This window comes from Rhinoderma darwinii, chromosome 8 (genome assembly GCF_050947455.1).
Source record: "Rhinoderma darwinii isolate aRhiDar2 chromosome 8, aRhiDar2.hap1, whole genome shotgun sequence".
Lineage (NCBI taxonomy): Eukaryota > Metazoa > Chordata > Amphibia > Anura > Rhinodermatidae > Rhinoderma > Rhinoderma darwinii.
Genome location: NC_134694.1, coordinates 103003188 through 103022488, shown reverse-complemented (window position 1 = coordinate 103022488; position 19301 = coordinate 103003188). Strand labels below are relative to the sequence as shown.

General features: G+C 39.4%; 1 protein-coding gene across 1 annotated transcript; it reads left to right on the top strand.

Moving 5' to 3' along the window:
* The first annotated feature begins 11408 nt into the window (after positions 1 to 11408).
* On the top strand, positions 11409 to 16175 carry LOC142658818 (C5a anaphylatoxin chemotactic receptor 1-like). Its single transcript, XM_075834432.1, has 2 exons — positions 11409 to 11434; positions 14579 to 16175. Exon 2 carries the CDS (start codon positions 14611 to 14613, stop codon positions 15643 to 15645), a length of 1035 nt encoding a protein of 344 aa, XP_075690547.1. The 5' UTR covers positions 11409 to 11434; positions 14579 to 14610; the 3' UTR covers positions 15646 to 16175.
* Positions 16176 to 19301: the final 3126 nt, after the last annotated feature.

The following is a 19301-nucleotide window of genomic DNA, read 5'->3' as shown; positions in this document are numbered from 1 at the left end:
TTTTTTTACGTTTCCCAGTACATTGTATGGTACAATATATGGTGCCGTGAAAAAACGCCAAAAACAGGCCCTCATAAGGATATATCGATGAAAAAATAAAAAAGTTATGGCTTTTGGAATGCAGGTAACTAAAAACGAAAAACCGAAAAATGGCTGCGACAGCAAGAGGTTAAAGTGCCTCCATAACAGAAGAGAAAACAGAGTAGTACTTCAGTTCTTTATGGCTGGGCAGAGAACTCAGTGTACAGGAATGCTCATGCCTGATCAGTATCCTGGGAAGGCAACTGTGCCATATAAATTTGTCTTCCCTTGGGGGGCGTATATTAGGCACATGAGGGCCACATGCGGCCCCCTAGTTGGGCATCACTGTCTTAGACACAAAATACTCTTATATCGTTTTATAGAAGTATTGAATGGCGACTTCTGCACCAACTCACACTGTATGAACTATGAACCAGAGGTAACCTCAAGGACCAGTTGCCCTTCACATAGTGACGTGCCATAGTAAGGGTATGTGCACACGGTAGCAGGCTTTTACGTCTGAAAAGACAGACTGTTTTCAGGAGAAAACAGATGCCTCGTTTCAGACGTAAATCCTCCTCCTCGCATTTTGCGAGGCTTCTCTGACAGCCGTAAATTTAGAGCTGTGCTTCATTGAGTTCAATGAAGAACGGCTCAAATTACGTCTGAAAGAAGTGTCCTGCATATAATGTATATAAGTGTCCTGCATATAATGTATATAAGTGTCCTGCATATAATGTATATAAGTGTCCTGCATATAATGTATAGAAGTGTCCCGCATATAATGTATATAAGTGTCCTGCATATAATGTATATAAGTGTCCTGCATATAATGTATATAAGTGTCCTGCATATAATGTATATAAGTGTCCTGCATATAATATATATAAGTGTCCTGCATATAATGTATATAAGTGTCCGGCATATAATGTATATAAGTGCCCTGCATATAATGTATATAAGTGTCCTGCATATAATATATATAAGTGTCCTGCATATAATGTATATAAGTGTCCTGCATATAATGTATATAAGTGTCCGGCATATAATGTATATAAGTGCCCTGCATATAATGTATATAAGTGTCCTGCATATAATATATATAAGTGTCCTGCATATAATGTATATAAGTGTCCTGCATATAATGTATATAAGTGTCCGGCATATAATGTATATAAGTGCCCTGCACATAATGTATATAAGTGTCCTGCATATAATGTATATATGTGTCCTGCATATAATGTATATAAGTGTCCTGCATATAATGTATATAAGTGTCCTGCATATAATGTAAATAAGTGTCCGGCATATAATGTATATAAGTGCCCTGCACATAATGTATATAAGTGTCCTGCATATAATATATATAAGTGTCCTGCATATAATGTATATAAGTGTCCTGCATATAATGTATATAAGTGCCCTGCACATAATGTATATAAGTGTCCTGCATATAATGTATATAAGTGTCCTGCATATAATGTATATAAGTGTCCTGCATATAATGTATATAAGTGTCCTGCATATAATGTATATAAGTGTCCTGCATATAATGTATATATGTGTCCTGCATATAATGTATATAAGTGTCCTGCATATAATGTATATAAGTGTCCTGCATATAATGTATATAAGTGTCCTGCATATAATGTATATAAGTGTCAAGCATATAATGTATATAAGTGTCCTGCATATAATGTATATGTGTCCTGCATATAATGTATATATGTGTCCTGCATATAATGTATATAAGTGTCCTGCATATAATGTATATATGTGTCCTGCATATAATGTATATGTGTCCTGCATATAATGTATATAAGTGCCCTGCACATAATGTATATAAGTGTCCTGCATATAATATATATAAGTGTCCTGCACATAATGTATATAAGTGTCCTGCATATAATGTATATAAGTGCCCTGCACATAATGTATATGTGTCCTGCATATAATATATATAAGTGTCCCGCATATAATGTATATAAGTGTCCCGCATATAATGTATATAAGTGTCCCGCATATAATGTATATAAGTGTCCTGCATATAATGTATATAAGTGTCCTGCATATAATGTATATAAGTGTCCTGCATATAATGTATATAAGTGTCCTGCATATAATGTATATAAGTGTCCTGCATATAATGTATATATGTGTCCTGCATATAATGTATATAAGTGTCCTGCATATAATGTATATAAGTGTCCTGCATATAATGTATATAAGTGTCCTGCATATAATGTATATAAGTGTCCGGCATATAATGTATATAAGTGCCCTGCATATAATGTATATAAGTGTCCTGCATATAATATATATAAGTGTCCTGCATATAATGTATATAAGTGTCCTGCATATAATGTATATAAGTGTCCGGCATATAATGTATATAAGTGCCCTGCACATAATGTATATAAGTGTCCTGCATATAATATATATAAGTGTCCTGCATATAATGTATATAAGTGTCCTGCATATAATGTATATAAGTGTCCTGCATATAATGTATATAAGTGTCCTGCATATAATGTATATAAGTGTCCTGCATATAATGTATATAAGTGTCCTGCATATAATGTATAGAAGTGTCCCGCATATAATGTATATAAGTGTCCTGCATATAATGTATATAAGTGTCCTGCATATAATGTATATAAGTGTCCTGCATATAATGTATATAAGTGTCCTGCATATAATATATATAAGTGTCCTGCATATAATGTATATAAGTGTCCGGCATATAATGTATATAAGTGCCCTGCATATAATGTATATAAGTGTCCTGCATATAATATATATAAGTGTCCTGCATATAATGTATATAAGTGTCCTGCATATAATGTATATAAGTGTCCGGCATATAATGTATATAAGTGCCCTGCATATAATGTATATAAGTGTCCTGCATATAATATATATAAGTGTCCTGCATATAATGTATATAAGTGTCCTGCATATAATGTATATAAGTGTCCGGCATATAATGTATATAAGTGCCCTGCACATAATGTATATAAGTGTCCTGCATATAATATATATAAGTGTCCTGCATATAATGTATATAAGTGTCCTGCATATAATGTATATAAGTGTCCTGCATATAATGTATATAAGTGTCCTGCATATAATGTATATAAGTGTCCTGCATATAATGTATATATGTGTCCTGCATATAATGTATATAAGTGTCCTGCATATAATGTATATAAGTGTCCTGCATATAATGTAAATAAGTGTCCGGCATATAATGTATATAAGTGCCCTGCACATAATGTATATAAGTGTCCTGCATATAATATATATAAGTGTCCTGCATATAATGTATATAAGTGTCCTGCATATAATGTATATAAGTGCCCTGCACATAATGTATATAAGTGTCCTGCATATAATATATATAAGTGTCCTGCATATAATGTATATAAGTGTCCTGCATATAATGTATATAAGTGTCCTGCATATAATGTATATAAGTGTCCTGCATATAATGTATATAAGTGTCCTGCATATAATGTATATATGTGTCCTGCATATAATGTACATAAGTGTCCTGCATATAATGTATATAAGTGTCCTGCATATAATGTATATAAGTGTCCTGCATATAATGTATATAAGTGTCAAGCATATAATGTATATAAGTGTCCTGCATATAATGTATATGTGTCCTGCATATAATGTATATATGTGTCCTGCATATAATGTATATAAGTGTCCTGCATATAATGTATATATGTGTCCTGCATATAATGTATATGTGTCCTGCATATAATGTATATAAGTGCCCTGCACATAATGTATATAAGTGTCCTGCATATAATATATATAAGTGTCCTGCACATAATGTATATAAGTGTCCTGCATATAATGTATATAAGTGCCCTGCACATAATGTATATGTGTCCTGCATATAATATATATAAGTGTCCCGCATATAATGTATATAAGTGTCCCGCATATAATGTATATAAGTGTCCCGCATATAATGTATATAAGTGTCCTGCATATAATGTATATAAGTGTCCTGCATATAATGTATATAAGTGTCCTGCATATAATGTATATAAGTGTCCTGCATATAATGTATATAAGTGTCCTGCATATAATGTATATAAGTGTCCTGCATATAATGTATATAAGTGTCCGGCATATAATGTATATAAGTGCCCTGCATATAATGTATATAAGTGTCCTGCATATAATATATATAAGTGTCCTGCATATAATGTATATAAGTGTCCGGCATATAATGTATATAAGTGCCCTGCATATAATGTATATAAGTGTCCTGCATATAATATATATAAGTGTCCTGCATATAATGTATATAAGTGTCCTGCATATAATGTATATAAGTGTCCGGCATATAATGTATATAAGTGCCCTGCACATAATGTATATAAGTGTCCTGCATATAATATATATAAGTGTCCTGCATATAATGTATATAAGTGTCCTGCATATAATGTATATAAGTGTCCTCCATATAATGTATATAAGTGTCCTGCATATAATGTATATAAGTGTCCTGCATATAATGTATATATGTGTCCTGCATATAATGTATATAAGTGTCCTGCATATAATGTATATAAGTGTCCTGCATATAATGTAAATAAGTGTCCGGCATATAATGTATATAAGTGTCCTGCATATAATGTATATAAGTGTCCTGCATATAATGTATATAAGTGTCCTGCATATAATGTATATAAGTGTCCTGCACATAATGTATATAAGTGTCCTGCATATAATATATATAAGTGTCCTGCATATAATATATATAAGTGTCCTGCATATAATGTATATAAGTGTCCTGCATATAATGTATATAAGTGTCCGGCATATAATGTATATAAGTGCCCTGCATATAATGTATATAAGTGTCCTGCATATAATATATATAAGTGTCCTGCATATAATGTATATAAGTGTCCTGCATATAATGTATATAAGTGTCCTGCATATAATGTAAATAAGTGTCCGGCATATAATGTATATAAGTGTCCTGCATATAATGTATATAAGTGTCCTGCATATAATGTATATAAGTGTCCTGCATATAATGTATATAAGTGTCCTGCACATAATGTATATAAGTGTCCTGCATATAATATATATAAGTGTCCTGCATATAATGTATATAAGTGTCCTGCATATAATGTATATAAGTGCCCTGCACATAATGTATATAAGTGTCCTGCATATAATATATATAAGTGCCCTGCACATAATGTATATAAGTGTCCTGCATATAATATATATAAGTGTCCTGCATATAATGTATATAAGTGTCCTGCATATAATGTATATAAGTGTCCTGCATATAATGTAAATAAGTGTCCTGCATATAATGTATATAAGTGTCCTGCATATAATGTATATAAGTGTCCTGCATATAATGTATATAAGTGTCCTGCATATAATGTATATAAGTGTCCCGCATATAATGTATATAAGTGTCCTGCATATAATGTATATAAGTGTCCTGCTATAATATATATAAGTGTCCCGCATATAATGTATATAAGTGTCCCGCATATAATGTATATAAGTGTCCTGCATATAATGTATATGTGTCCTGCATATAATGTATATAAGTGTCCTGCATATAATGTATATAAGTGTCCTGCATATAATATATATAAGTGTCCCGCATATAATGTATATAAGTGTCCTGCATATAATGTATATAAGTGTCCTGCATATAATATATATAAGTGTCCTGCATATAATGTATAGAAGTGTCCTGCATATAATGTATATAAGTGCCCTGCATATAATATATATAAGTGTCCTGCATATAATGTATATAAGTGTCCTGCACTTCTTTGACGAGGCTGTATTTTTATGCGTCGTCGTTTGACAGCTGTCAAACGACGACGCGTAAATGACAGGTCGTCTGCACAGTACGTCGGCAAACCCATTCAAATGAATGGGCAGATGTTTGCCGACGTATTGTAGCCCTATTTTCAGACGTAAAACGAGGCATAAAACGCCTCGTTTACGTCTGAAAATAGGTCGTGTGAACCCAGCCTTACAGTCACGTCCTGGGGGTGACATGTACCTGAATCTGCTAATACTGCCAGTTGGTGAATAGTGCTGCTCGTTGTTTTGCATCTGATATGAAGAACCTTTTGTTGGTAATACTATTTTTACATTCATGGCATTTACTGAAGTCAGCAAAATCTCTGATCTTCTTTTGTCCACTGTAAGCAGATGTGGATAGAAAACATGTGCGGTTCCTCTATTACAGATCTTGAGTGCTTATTGTCATATAAGCACTGAATGGAAAGATGATATACTGAACACAGTAGCGGAGAGGGTGCAGAGGTAGCTGTTACACCCGAACCTTGGTGCCTGAGGGGCCCCAAAAGCCACCAGGATTATAAATGCCACATGATAGGTCCTGTTACAGATCTTGCATATTATAAAATTTCATGGAGGTAACCCTAAGTTGCTTAAATTTTGGGGCATCACTCAAATCAAAATGGGCCCCAGAGCGGGCAATTTGGATCGTAGACTCTTGCAAGAGGAAGCGAGATGGATCCATCGACTAAATACCATGTCCCCCTCAGGTCTGAACGAGGGTTTTACCTTCAGTGCTTTTCTTTAACTCTACAGTTGGACACTGAGAATTTTTCTCTCACTGTTGTCCCTGTCTATACTACTGGACCACTGTAGAGCAATATGTATGTATATATATATTAAAAACTACTGAAAACTAGAATACCACCTGCCTGTCATTCTTTGTATTCTTTACATAATTGTGGGGAATTCTTTCAAATAAAAAGATAGCCACTTGGAAGCAAGTGGTTAGACTAGTTGATGTGTTTATTTATTTTCATTACGGTTTTGACCATGTGATGGCGGCGGATCATTGTAACTTATACATCATATATATTCCTTATTTGATCCTGTAGTAGCGTTGGGAAATATGGCGCAACCGCAAGTGGGGACCTCTGGGGGACTCTCGAGCCGTGAATGACACTTCTTCCATGGGGAACCAATGTGTTATCCAGTGTATATATTTATATATTGGAGGTGACCCCCTATGTATGCTTCACTACAAGTATGGTTTTCATAACATTGCGCAGACCTCCATTTTTTAGTAATAACGAATAGCTCTTTGCTGCCTTTGATCGTAAATGCGGAAAGATAGCCGTTTTTCGGGTGTTCACTAGGGGCAATGTGGGGACGAGACACTGAGTGGTCTCTTCCTTATGGGATCATCTTCTGACCTCTGCAATCATCGGCTATGATTCAATTATTTATCAATAGCCCTTTTTCATTATGGGCTTCCTATCACTATATTACCATCAGTATTGGCCAATGCCCTTTGATGAATGCAAGCCAAGCAGCGTCAATCTGACGATGATGACAAGTGATACTATCGTATATGGCTTTGGAATGTGAGCAGCCAGAATGCATTTCTCTGGCGCTGTGTTGTTGTGTGGCTCATCTGCACATGCGCTAGCGACTCTCTTGTAAAGTCGCGACCCGAGCTAGGGTGAATGCACTAAGTTCTCCTTTTGCTTCCATACGCATGCGCCACCTCCTGTCTGTGATTGGACTATCTTACTCTGCTGTCCATACGCCGGCTAGATACAGCTGAGAGTCCGCTATGTCTCCCCCGTTGCTATTGGCTATTGGGCCTGACACATCTTCGGATGTGTCATCTGACGTATCTATATCAGGATCATTTTCGTTTCGCGCCGCCATTAGCCCCGTGGACCCCTGAGGACGCTACTTAGTAGCGAAACATGTCGGGGGGGCTGCTAATGTTTTAAACACTGCCGTCGACCGGACCTACTGTTGCTTATTAGTTACCTTACAATTCTAACTGGATAGGGAAAACACTGATAATCCTATGCCTATTACTATATGTGTCTGTTGAGTCAGATAACACATATGTGTGCCCGGTTCTCGGCTGCTGACAATTTTAAATTTATTCATGTGGTCTGTCCGAGCTATACGTAGCTGAATAAAAGTTATTTATTTTACCTATTGTGGTGGCTGGGAAATTGGGCTTGGCTGTTGCAGACAGCCTTTCTTTGTGTAAATGTATATTGTGCCCGCCAGCCACTAAGGGTCACACTCTTTTTTGTTTTCAGATCTTGCATTGGGACCCTGGAGCTATGTTCCCTCTAAGCATTTGTAGCTAATGAGTGGGGCTCTGTACCCTGTAAGTCGGGTGAAACAGCACAGCATTAAAAAAATATTAACATACATCGCCCTAATAATTAGCCATACAGCAGCGAGATATACTGGGCCACATAGAGCCCAGGTAAGTAGTATTATAAAGCATGCAGGTCTACGGCATTAAAGGGATTATTGTCTACATCCTTAGTGGCCTAGGGCAGTGAAGGGTTTAATGTCTGTATCCCTGATGTTATAGGGCAGTGAAGGGGTTGATGTCTGTATCCTTGGTGTTCTAGGGCATCAAATATGTTAATAAAGTATCCCTGGTGGTCTATGGTAGTGAAGGGTTTAGGATCCCTGGTGGAGGTTAAGGGATGGTTAATCCTTTATACCTTGGGTCCAGCATTACTGGCTGTAACCGGAAGCAGAACACTCATAGTGCAACTTCCTGATCTCTCCCACACCTATAACAGCCATACAGGACACGGATAACAGAGCCATACAGGACACGGATAACAGAGCCATACAGGACACGGATAACAGAGCCATACAGGACACGGATAACAGAGCCATACAGGACACGGATAACACAGCCATACAGGACACGAATAACAGAACCATACAGGATCCGTGTCCTGTATGGCTTTTATCCATGTCCTGTATGGCTCTGTTATCCATGTCCTGTATGGCTCTGTTATCCATGTCCTGTATGGCTCTGTTATCCGTGTCCTGTATGGCTCTGTTATCCGTGTCCTGTATGGCTCTGCCATACAGGACATGGATAACAGAGCCATATAGGACATGGATAAAAGCCATACAGGACACGAATAACAGAGCTATACAGGATACGGATAACAGCCATACAGGACATGGATAACAGAGCCATACAGGACACGGATAACAGAGTCATATAGGACATGAATAACAGAGCCATACAGGACACGGATGACAGAGCCATACAGGACACGGATAACAGCCATACAGGACACGGATAACAGAGTCATACAGGACACGGATAACAGCCATACAGGACACGGATAACAAAGCCATACGGGACATGGATAATAAAGCCATACAGGACACGGATGACAGAGCCATACAGGACACGGATAACAGCCATACAGGATACGGATAACAGAGCCATACAGGACACGGATGACAGAGCCATACAGGACATAGATAACAGAGCCATACAGGACACGGATAACAGCCATACAGAACATGGATAACAGAGCCATACAGGACATGGATAACAGAGGCATACAGGACACGGATAACAGAGGCATACAGGACATGAATAACAGAGCCATACAGGACATGGATAAAAGCCATACAGGACACGGATAACAGAGCCATACAGGACACAGATAACAGAGCCATACAGGACACGGATAACAGCCATACAGGACACGGATAACAGAGCCATACAGGACACGGATAACAGAGTCATACATGACATGAATAACAGAGCCATACAGGACACGGATAACAGCCATACAAGACACGGATAACAAAGACATACAGGACACGGATAACAGAGCCATACAGGACAGGGATGACAGAGCAATAAAGGACACGGATAACAGCCATACAGGACACGGATAACAGAGCCATACAGGACACGGATAACAGCCATACAGGACACGGATAACAAAGCCATACAGGACACGGATAACAGAGGCATACAGAACATGGATAACAGAGCCATACAGGACTCGGATAACAGCCATACAGGACAAGGATAACAGCCATACAGGATACGGATAACAGAGCCATACAGGACACGGATAACAGCCATACAGGACACGGATAACAAAGCCATACAGGACACGGATAACAGCCATACAGGACACGGATAACAAAGCCATACAGGACAGGGATAGCAGCCATACAGGACATGGATAACAGAGCCATACAGGACATGGATAACAGCCATACAGGACACATATAACAAAGCCATACAGGACACCACGGATAACAGATCCTGCCAGCGTCTCCCCCTAGGAGACGCCAGCACTCGCGGCTGTCCGGCTCTGCTCTGAACTCTAGGGTGCACGCGCCCTCGGTCTCGACCTTAAAGGGCCAGTGCGCGCACATGTTAATCTTCCCTGACCAAACTCCAGATTACCCTGGACTATAAAAAGGTCTCTGCCCTTCCACTCATTGCCTGAGAGTTGTTGTTTATCTAGCCATGTTAGTACTGCAAACGGTCTCGTAGTTGTCTCCCTGTGTTCCCGGGCCCTGCTACCTGTATCCCATGCTGTGTTTGTTCCTGAGCCTTAACTAGTGTTGGAGTCGTGTTGTGGTATCTGCCACACCTGCTGTCATACACCACGTCTGGTGTCATTTGCCACGTCTGCTGTCATACACCACGACTGGTGTCATCTGCCACCCCTCGTATCATCTGCCACGTATAGCGCCACCTGTCACATCAAGCTCCATCCATGCCAAAAGCATCTGCTACTGTCTGCACTCTTACAGGTACCCTTGTGCTAAGGACTTTGCATAGACTTTGTATAGACTGTGATTTGGCAAGCTGCCACTCCGCTACAGCGGAGCGGCCTAGTGGGTCCACATATACCGAGACCGTGACAAATTAATGACCTAAGAATGTGAAAAAGGACATATTACAGCTTGTATTGATGGACTTTTTATCAAATCCCCTGAACTAATTCTCTCAATTTAAATGTTCTTTAAACAAACTCATCTAACTATATGTTTAAATTCACCAATGTACAGTCAATATTAATGAAACTTCTTTGAGCTGACCACCCCAAATTTTTTTCTATGATTCGTATATTTTAAACCTTCTACATCAAGGAGGGACTTGGAGTAATTAGCGCCAAATTTATGATTTTTATTTAATATGTTTAGCATATTTTAAACTTTCCAAAATTTGACTTTTTTGCGAAAATGGCATACTATATTTCGGTAATTTTCTCTAAGCTAGGTGGACCATAATAAATTTCTTGCTATGACCTCCTCCCCTCGATATGCCATGCCATGGCCATGGGTTTCCACCCTTCCCAGCCCAGCACCTCATCTCTTCCCCCCCTATTTTTTTGCATTACTTACGAGCTTTGCTGATTTCTCAAAAACGTGGATCAACCTGCTGTCGTCAGTATTTAGAGGGTTGTACAATGTCCTATTACAAGCCTAGAAGTGATGTAATATATCCTGAAGATACCACAAAACCTCAATAAAGGAGTAAAGTGAATCATTTCTTTACTAGAGTGCCGTCACTGGACTACCACTTGCTTGGCTCCCGGTAAGCATGGTTAAATTTACAACAAATATAAGAAATGTATCTACATGTCAAGAATAGATAGTTCAGAGTAAAAGCACAAAGTACCAGGGAAAATGAATTATATGATTAGCATAGGTTACAAGAAGTAGTAAGTGGGGAATCATTCTTCTCCCAAAGACATACATTGTGCGACTAATTTGATGTGTGTTGTATAAATACTGTACTAACGGCATTCTGCTATACTACACTACTAATTATACTGAAACTGCAAAGTGCTATGTTAGAGAATGTGCCGCAGCGATATGTTGATGAAAACATTACAGAAAAGTGTATTGTGTAATATTGTGTAACTACCGGTCACTAATAGTAGTTCTGCATGCATAATAGTACTATAGGCAATCTATCACCAGTACATAACCTAACACCTAGGCTCTTATACCAGGGGGTACATGCCATGTCTGTATGGGGCACTTGCACTGAGCATAGGCGCAGCACAGTGTATGATCAAAGGGTGTGTGGCTTAAAGAGTAACTAAACTTTCACAAAACTTTTGATATGCCATAGTGACATGTCAGAAGTTTTGATCGTTGGGGGGTCTTAGCACTGAGACCCCCACCGATCGTTAAAACCAAGCATCAGAAGCATTTGGGTGAGAGCTGAGCCGCGTCGTTTCTGAGCGCCAACACAAATTGCTCGGCTTTCCGAGAAAAGACGATCAGAAAAGAAGCGGCTCAGCGCTCACTCGAATGTTTCGTTTTAACGATCGGTGGGTGTCTCAGTGCTCAGATCCCCACCGATCAAAACTTCTGACGTCACTACGACATCTCAGAAGTGTTTTGAAACTTCAGTTTCCCTTTAAAATATTGAAAATACTGTTTTTACAGATACCCTAAGAATTGTAAGTCAGTGGAGTTTCCCGTAACCATGTCCCAAGTGTTGTAGATGTGACTAAGTGGGTCCGAGAGGGACCCTCAATTAGCACATAAGCTGCACTCTCCATAAGGAAAGAGGACCCTTTAGCTTGTCTTTCTTAGGGCAGAATTTAATGCGTGCACACACTGGGAGGGGGATGTTGTCCCCATCCAAACTACACTACATTTTAGGTGGCTGGTATCCAGGACTAAACACTGAGGGGCAGATTTACTAATAGTATAAATTCAGACAGCTGAGAATTAGACTAGACGCGCTAAATTTATCACCGTGGCTTATGTTGGATGATAAATTTGTGCCACCTTTGGACACTACGGTCTTACTTTATACCACCTCTTGTTTGGCTGATTTTAGTCCGCAATTTGGCGCATTTTAAGCCCAGACTATACTAGCAGTGTCCATATCACTATATAATAAATGTCAATGGAAATGTCTCATTGAGAAGTCAGTAAATAATATTTGTATGAACATTATATTCTGATGTCACAACCTGACGATTATACAGAGATGGGTGGTCCTACATAGACATTGCTGATTTCTTGAGCAGAAGAGGTCTATTAAAGATCGCTTTGGTAAGAAATTCCTTCTCCTGTACCAACCATTGATTGACTGACTTGTAGTGCTCCCTCTCTCTTTAAGACAAGGGTCTTTAGCAGCTGAAGTGCATATTATAAGTTCTGTGCCCCAGCTGCTGCAGAACATCATAATACCATAATACACATAATACATCAGCTGCTCTATATCTTCTTTGTGAAAAGGATGAGAGTATTTAATATGGTTCTGCAGCAGCTGGTTCATGGATTGGCCTTTCTTGGAGCAGTTTTGGTAGGTACTAACCACTGTATACTGGGAACACCCCACAAGACCTTAGGTTTTGGATATGCTCTGACCCAGTCGTCCAGACATCACAATTTGGCCCTTTTCAAAGTTGCTGAGATCCTAAGGGCTAGATCACACAGAGTTTTTTTAGAGTTTTTTTTTACGTGGAAACCGCATTGGAAACCACGCTAAAAAAAACTTGCGAAATCGTCTCCCATTGATTTCAATGGGAGGCAGAGGCGTTTCTTCCCGCAAACTGAAAAAAACGCTCACGGGAAAAAGAAGCGTCATGCTCTTTCTTCCCGCGGTTCCATCTCTGACCTCCCATTGAGGTCAATGGGAGGCAGAGAAAGCGTTTTTGCAGCGTTTTCTGCCGCGGTGCTCAATGGCCACAGCCGAAAAATGAAGCAAAAAACGTGGCGAAAATAGTGAAGGGAGGGCAAAATCTGCCTCAAAATTCCTGAAGGAATTGTGTGAACATGGCCTTACACTTGCCCATTTTTCCTGCTTCCAACTTATCAACTTCAAGAACCCTTAAAGAGTAACGACACATTCATCAAACTTTTTATATGTCAAAGGGACATATCAAAAATTTGGATTGGTGGGGGTCCGAGTGCTGATACCCCCACCGTTGCCCCAGCGTATGCCTGTGAGGGTATGTTCATATGCAGTAGCAAAATACGTCTGAAATTCCGGAGCTGTTTTCGCCTGAAAACAGCTCCTGATTTTTAGACGTTTTTTAACAACTCGCGTTTTTCGCGGCGTATTTTACGGATGTTATTGGAGCTGTTTTTCAATGGAGTCAATGAAAAACGGCTCCAAAAACGTCCCAAGAAGTGACATGCACTTCTTTTTCGCGGGCGTCTTTTTACGCACCGTCTTTTGACAGCGAAACGTAAAATAACACCTCGTGGGAACAGAACATCGTAAAACCCATTGAAAGCAATGGGCAGATGTTTGTAGGCGTAATGGAGCCGTTTTTTCAGGTGTAATTCGAGGCATAAAACGCCCGAATTACGTCTGAAAACACTGCATGTGAACATACCCTTAGTCTGAAGACGGCATAGAACATCCATGTGAACCATCTTCAGGCTGGTGAGGAGCACTGGTGCAAAACACTCATCTGAGCGCTTCTGTACCTTAGTTTCGGCAACGGTGGGGGTTTCAGCAACCGGATCTCCACCGATCCAAACTTTTGATATGTCTCTATGACATATCAAAAGTCTGATGAAAGTGTAGTTACTCTTTGATAATCCTTCTCAGTACTACATTCCTCTGCTCAAGTTCCGCTATGAAATATTGATAACTGCGTTGGTAAAGACTAGTGATGGAAACTATTCTCCCTTGTAGTATACAACAAAATGGTGTATTATTTTTTTTTTTTACTGAGGATAATGTGTTTGTTGTGTTTTACAGGTCATCACAGAAAGTTGATAGATCAATCTGCCATGGAATTAAATTACAGTAATTCCGCTGACTACGACTATGAGTATTATAACGATCCAGTATCAGGGGGTACACATCTAATAACTGTCTATTATGGGGTTGCATTATTTTTGAACATCCTCGTGGTCGTGCTCGGTATTCCCGGGAATGGTTTGGTGATGTGGATAACTTCCTTCGAAATGAAACGCTCGGTGAACACTATATGGTTCCTAAACCTGGCAGTGGCGGATCTCCTGTGCTGTCTCTCAGGGCCGTTTATTATCACACACATAATCCTGGGATATTGGCCCCTGGGCCTCTTCACCTGCAGGTTAATCCCTTCAATTCTTTTGATAAACATGTTTGCCAGCGTCCTCCTCCTGACTATGATCAGTGTCGATCGTTGTGCCTTGGTGATGAAACCTGTATGGTGTCAGAACAACAGAACTGTGGCAAAGGCTTATGTGGCATGTGCGATTATGTGGATCCTGGCCCTGATATTGAGCAGCCCATCCTTCATCTTTCGGAACATCATTGAATACAAGGGGAAAGAATTATGTGTACAAGACTATACCATAATTGTACATGACCATCGGCAAAGGGTGGAAAACATCATTGTCATTTGTCGTCTATTAATAGGTTTTATCTTTCCATTTCTTGTCATTGTTACCTGCTACAGCATACTAATGTATAGGGTGAAAGAGCGGTTTACACATAACACCAAGACAATGAAAGTAGTCCTTACAGTGATCATTGGGTTCTTCGTATGTTGGCTTCCTTACCATGTGGCGGGATTGATTCTGGCTTTACATCGAAATGACACAGCATTATACCAATCCACAGAGAAAGTTGATCAAATATTTATCGCCATCGCTTTCATGAACAGCTGCATTAACCCCATCATTTACGTGCTATTGGGCCAGGATTTCAAAAGCAAATTTAAAAAATCCATCAGTTTAATATTAAAGAACGTCTTGGCGGAAGACGTGAGTCAGTCACATGACTCCAGGAAGTCAAAGTCAATGTCCGAAACTAAGAATACAGATACTTTTGTATAATGCAATGGGCTATTAACATCCATCACATACAGCACCTAGTTAAATCATCCAATAACTGGTGCCATAAATTTCGCCTGATTTGAATTTTAAAAAAAGTACCGCATTGTATAGCAGAGGTTTTTTGTAGGTCGTAAGCAACTTTCAAGTACAACCGATATGGCTTTTACTCTGGTATTTACTGCCGGTGACATGGTTTTGATCCTGCTATCAAGTTCTAGTAAAGTTAAAACCTCCCTGGTGCCACTCACTAGTTCACAATAGTAGCTGCCAACAGCTGGGGAGCCACATGCAGATGTAACCCGAGAGCCACATGTGGATACCAAGCCACTAGTTGGGGAAAACTCTTCTATAGTGTGTGCAGTATGCACAGTATACAGAAAGATTAAACCCGATCCTTTATAGCATAGGGATATTGCACTTGTATATTGTACAGTGTATGGAGAACTGATTAGATATTGTACAATTTAGTAGGAAAGTATATCCTTTATATGCCCTCGATACTCTGACTTACACTGTCTAGATATGTTATCAAATGGAAATACAGTTATATTCACTAATCTGGTCTATATTATTATTATATATAGATATGTATTGTTATGTATTCATGTACATAAGTATTGGACTTGGTGTTGATGATACTATTATTATATTGGGTTTTCTGAGACTTAAATATTGATGGCCTATACTTAGGATAAATAATTAATGTTTGATCAGTGGCAATTCAGCAGAATAAAAGAGGCTCTGTCACCAGTTTATAACTTCCCTATCTGCTACCTAAATAATTTTTTCTAAATGCCCAACTGGGCGTTGTTTTCTATTCACCAAGTGGGCGTTGTATAGAAAAGTGTATGACGCTGATCAATCAGCGTCATACACTTGTCTTCATTCCAGCCCAGCTTGATTCACAGCACAGCGTGATCTCACAAGATCACGCTGTGACATCACTTCCTCCCGCAGGTCCTTCACCGGAGCGACGGAAGACTGAACAGACTTCGCCTCCAGCCGCTGCAGATTTGGATAAATGTCCTGGCCAGGCTGGAGGCGACGTCTGTTCAGTCTTCTGCTGATGCGGTGAAGGACCTGCGGGAGGAAGTGACGTCACAGCGTGATCTTGCGAGATCACGCTGTGCTGTGAATCAAGCTGGGCTGAAGTGAAGAGAAGTGTATAACGCTGATTGGTCAGCTTCAGACACTTTTCTATACAACGCCCACTTGGTGAATAGAAAAAAAACACCCAGTTGAGCATTTAGAAAAAATTTGCATAAATCGAAAAATGTTCATAACCTGGTCAATAATAAACGTTTTTTTAAAATAAAAAAATAAATAATAATTATACTATTGTTAAATTGGAGGGGTAATGTGACCACTACAGACTGTAATATGCCTTGTTATAATGCTTATCATTATCATGCCAACTAGAGTCAAATGGCAACCAATACAGCAATGTGCTCAGCAGAAAAGCCTAATATCTATTGAATTATTCCACTCATCATGAAAGCTATGTCCTCACATAGTGTTTGATGCCCACCAGTCTCAATTTCTAACAGAAATCCAAGTACAAGTTAACAACCCTAAAGTAGACAGTCTAAACATTACCAAGCATAGTTGTAGGCCAAAATACCATGCCTTGGCACCTCCAACACTATAATATCCAACTAATGGGGGGAAAGGCTCTTAAAGGACCCCCATGCTACATTAAAAGAACAATTACAGTAGATTATATAAAAAGAACACTATGGTCATGTATTATTATACATAATGTTATACATAATACAGGGCCTGAGGAGGCGGCATGACTCAAATGATCTCTTTGGGGTTCTTTGAATCTCTTGTGTCATGCTCAGCACCCTCAGGACTTGCATTAAGCATAATAGATTGTTTTGCCTGTAGCGTTCCTTTAAGGATCACATGTCTAGACAATCTTAGGCATAATGCAAATATTTCTCTAAGAACTTGCCTAAATACTTCAATGGCAGACGTTCATGAAGACCAAAACATGAGGGAAAATGATCTTGAAGAAACATCAACACTAGTCCTGAATATGGTTTTGGCTTCTGGTATCTTACAGCCCCCAATATGAGCATCTATTAAAGCTCTTTTTTTTATATTAAATAAAGGTATATGAGGTTGCTCAGCTGTTTCTGTAAGTCTCATAGAAGTGAATGCAGAAAGCTATGCACATGCGCGCTCTCCATTCATTCTCCACCTGGATGTGGCGGCCGGTGGTCACCTCACCAGCCCAGACAGCTGTCAGAGACCCCCGTTTTTCTAATAGGTGCGGGTCCTTAAGGCATATTCCGTGTATATGTTATAAATGTCTTAGATGTCATACATGTGTTTTATAATGTTTATATGTTTATAAACAGCAAGAGAATTTTATAATGCAAATACAATATATCATGTCATGGTCAAGTAATGGCATACACAAAATTTATGAATGGGGAAGAGGGGGAGGTAGACCTCCAGCTCACCGTTTAGTTGTGTCCGAGTATGGACAGCGCCCGGATTCCCGCGCGGCCAGCGGTAAACAACAGGAAGAAAAAACAGAACCAAGATCCAGCGCTGGGTGTGCGTTAAAAAGGAACTCCTGTTCCAATTTTATTGGTATAACAAAGATAAAAATGATAGAACTATATGGAGTAGTTCTGTGGCAGAGTACAGGAATGAATGTTAGGTGAAGGATAGCAGTAAGCTCTGTTCAAATGTGCCTACGCGTTTCTGACACGTCTGTGTCCTTATTCATGGCAACACTTTTTAACGCACACCCAGCGCTGGATCTTGGTTCTGTTTTTTCTTCAAGTAATGGCATATCAACTGCAATAAAATCTTTATCTTTCTAATAAACATTGACTTTATTGAGTATATTATTTAGTTGTCGGTTGATGTTTTACACACAGTGTAATTTCATCCATGTCTAATTCTAATATTGACTTTCACCACATTCTTTCCTAATTTCTTGGCTCGGTTTCTCTGTGATTTTTGTGGACGTCCACCAATGATTAGATGGATTTAAAGGGGTTTTCCCATGAGAGACATTTATGACATATCCACAGGATATGCCATAAATGTCAGATAGATGCGTCTATCTCTAGAATGGGGCCCCCTAAACCTTGTTCTGCCGCTGTGCTGCAGCTGAATTCTGACCATGAAGAAGGTTATATTGCCAGGAGTTCCGAAAACAGCGTATCTCGCATGCTACACTGTTTTCGTAACTCCCGATCATATAACCAGGAAGTCGTCAGGAGGCAGCGAGAACAGACGAAGGTAAAACAGAGCTTAGGGGGCCCTGTTCTAGAGATAGGTGCGGGTCCCAGAGGTGGGACCCGTATCTATCTGACATTCATGGCATATCCTGCGGATATGTCATAAATGTCTCTCATGGGAAAACCCCTTTGTCACGATCTGTGGGTATGTAGACCCAATAGGCCGTACCACCGTAGCGGGATAGCAGCTTGCCAACAGGATACCAAGTCAATGTCTATAGTTTGCATAAGGGTACCTGTGGTAATTCAGACAGTAGCGATGGTAGGCTCGGATGGGACCTTGGCAGCAGGCAGACACCAGGCTCGGTGTAACACAAAAGGTGTAGTATACGGCACAACACGACTCCAACTCTCTATGGCACAGGAACAAGTTAGCACGGATACAGGTAGCAG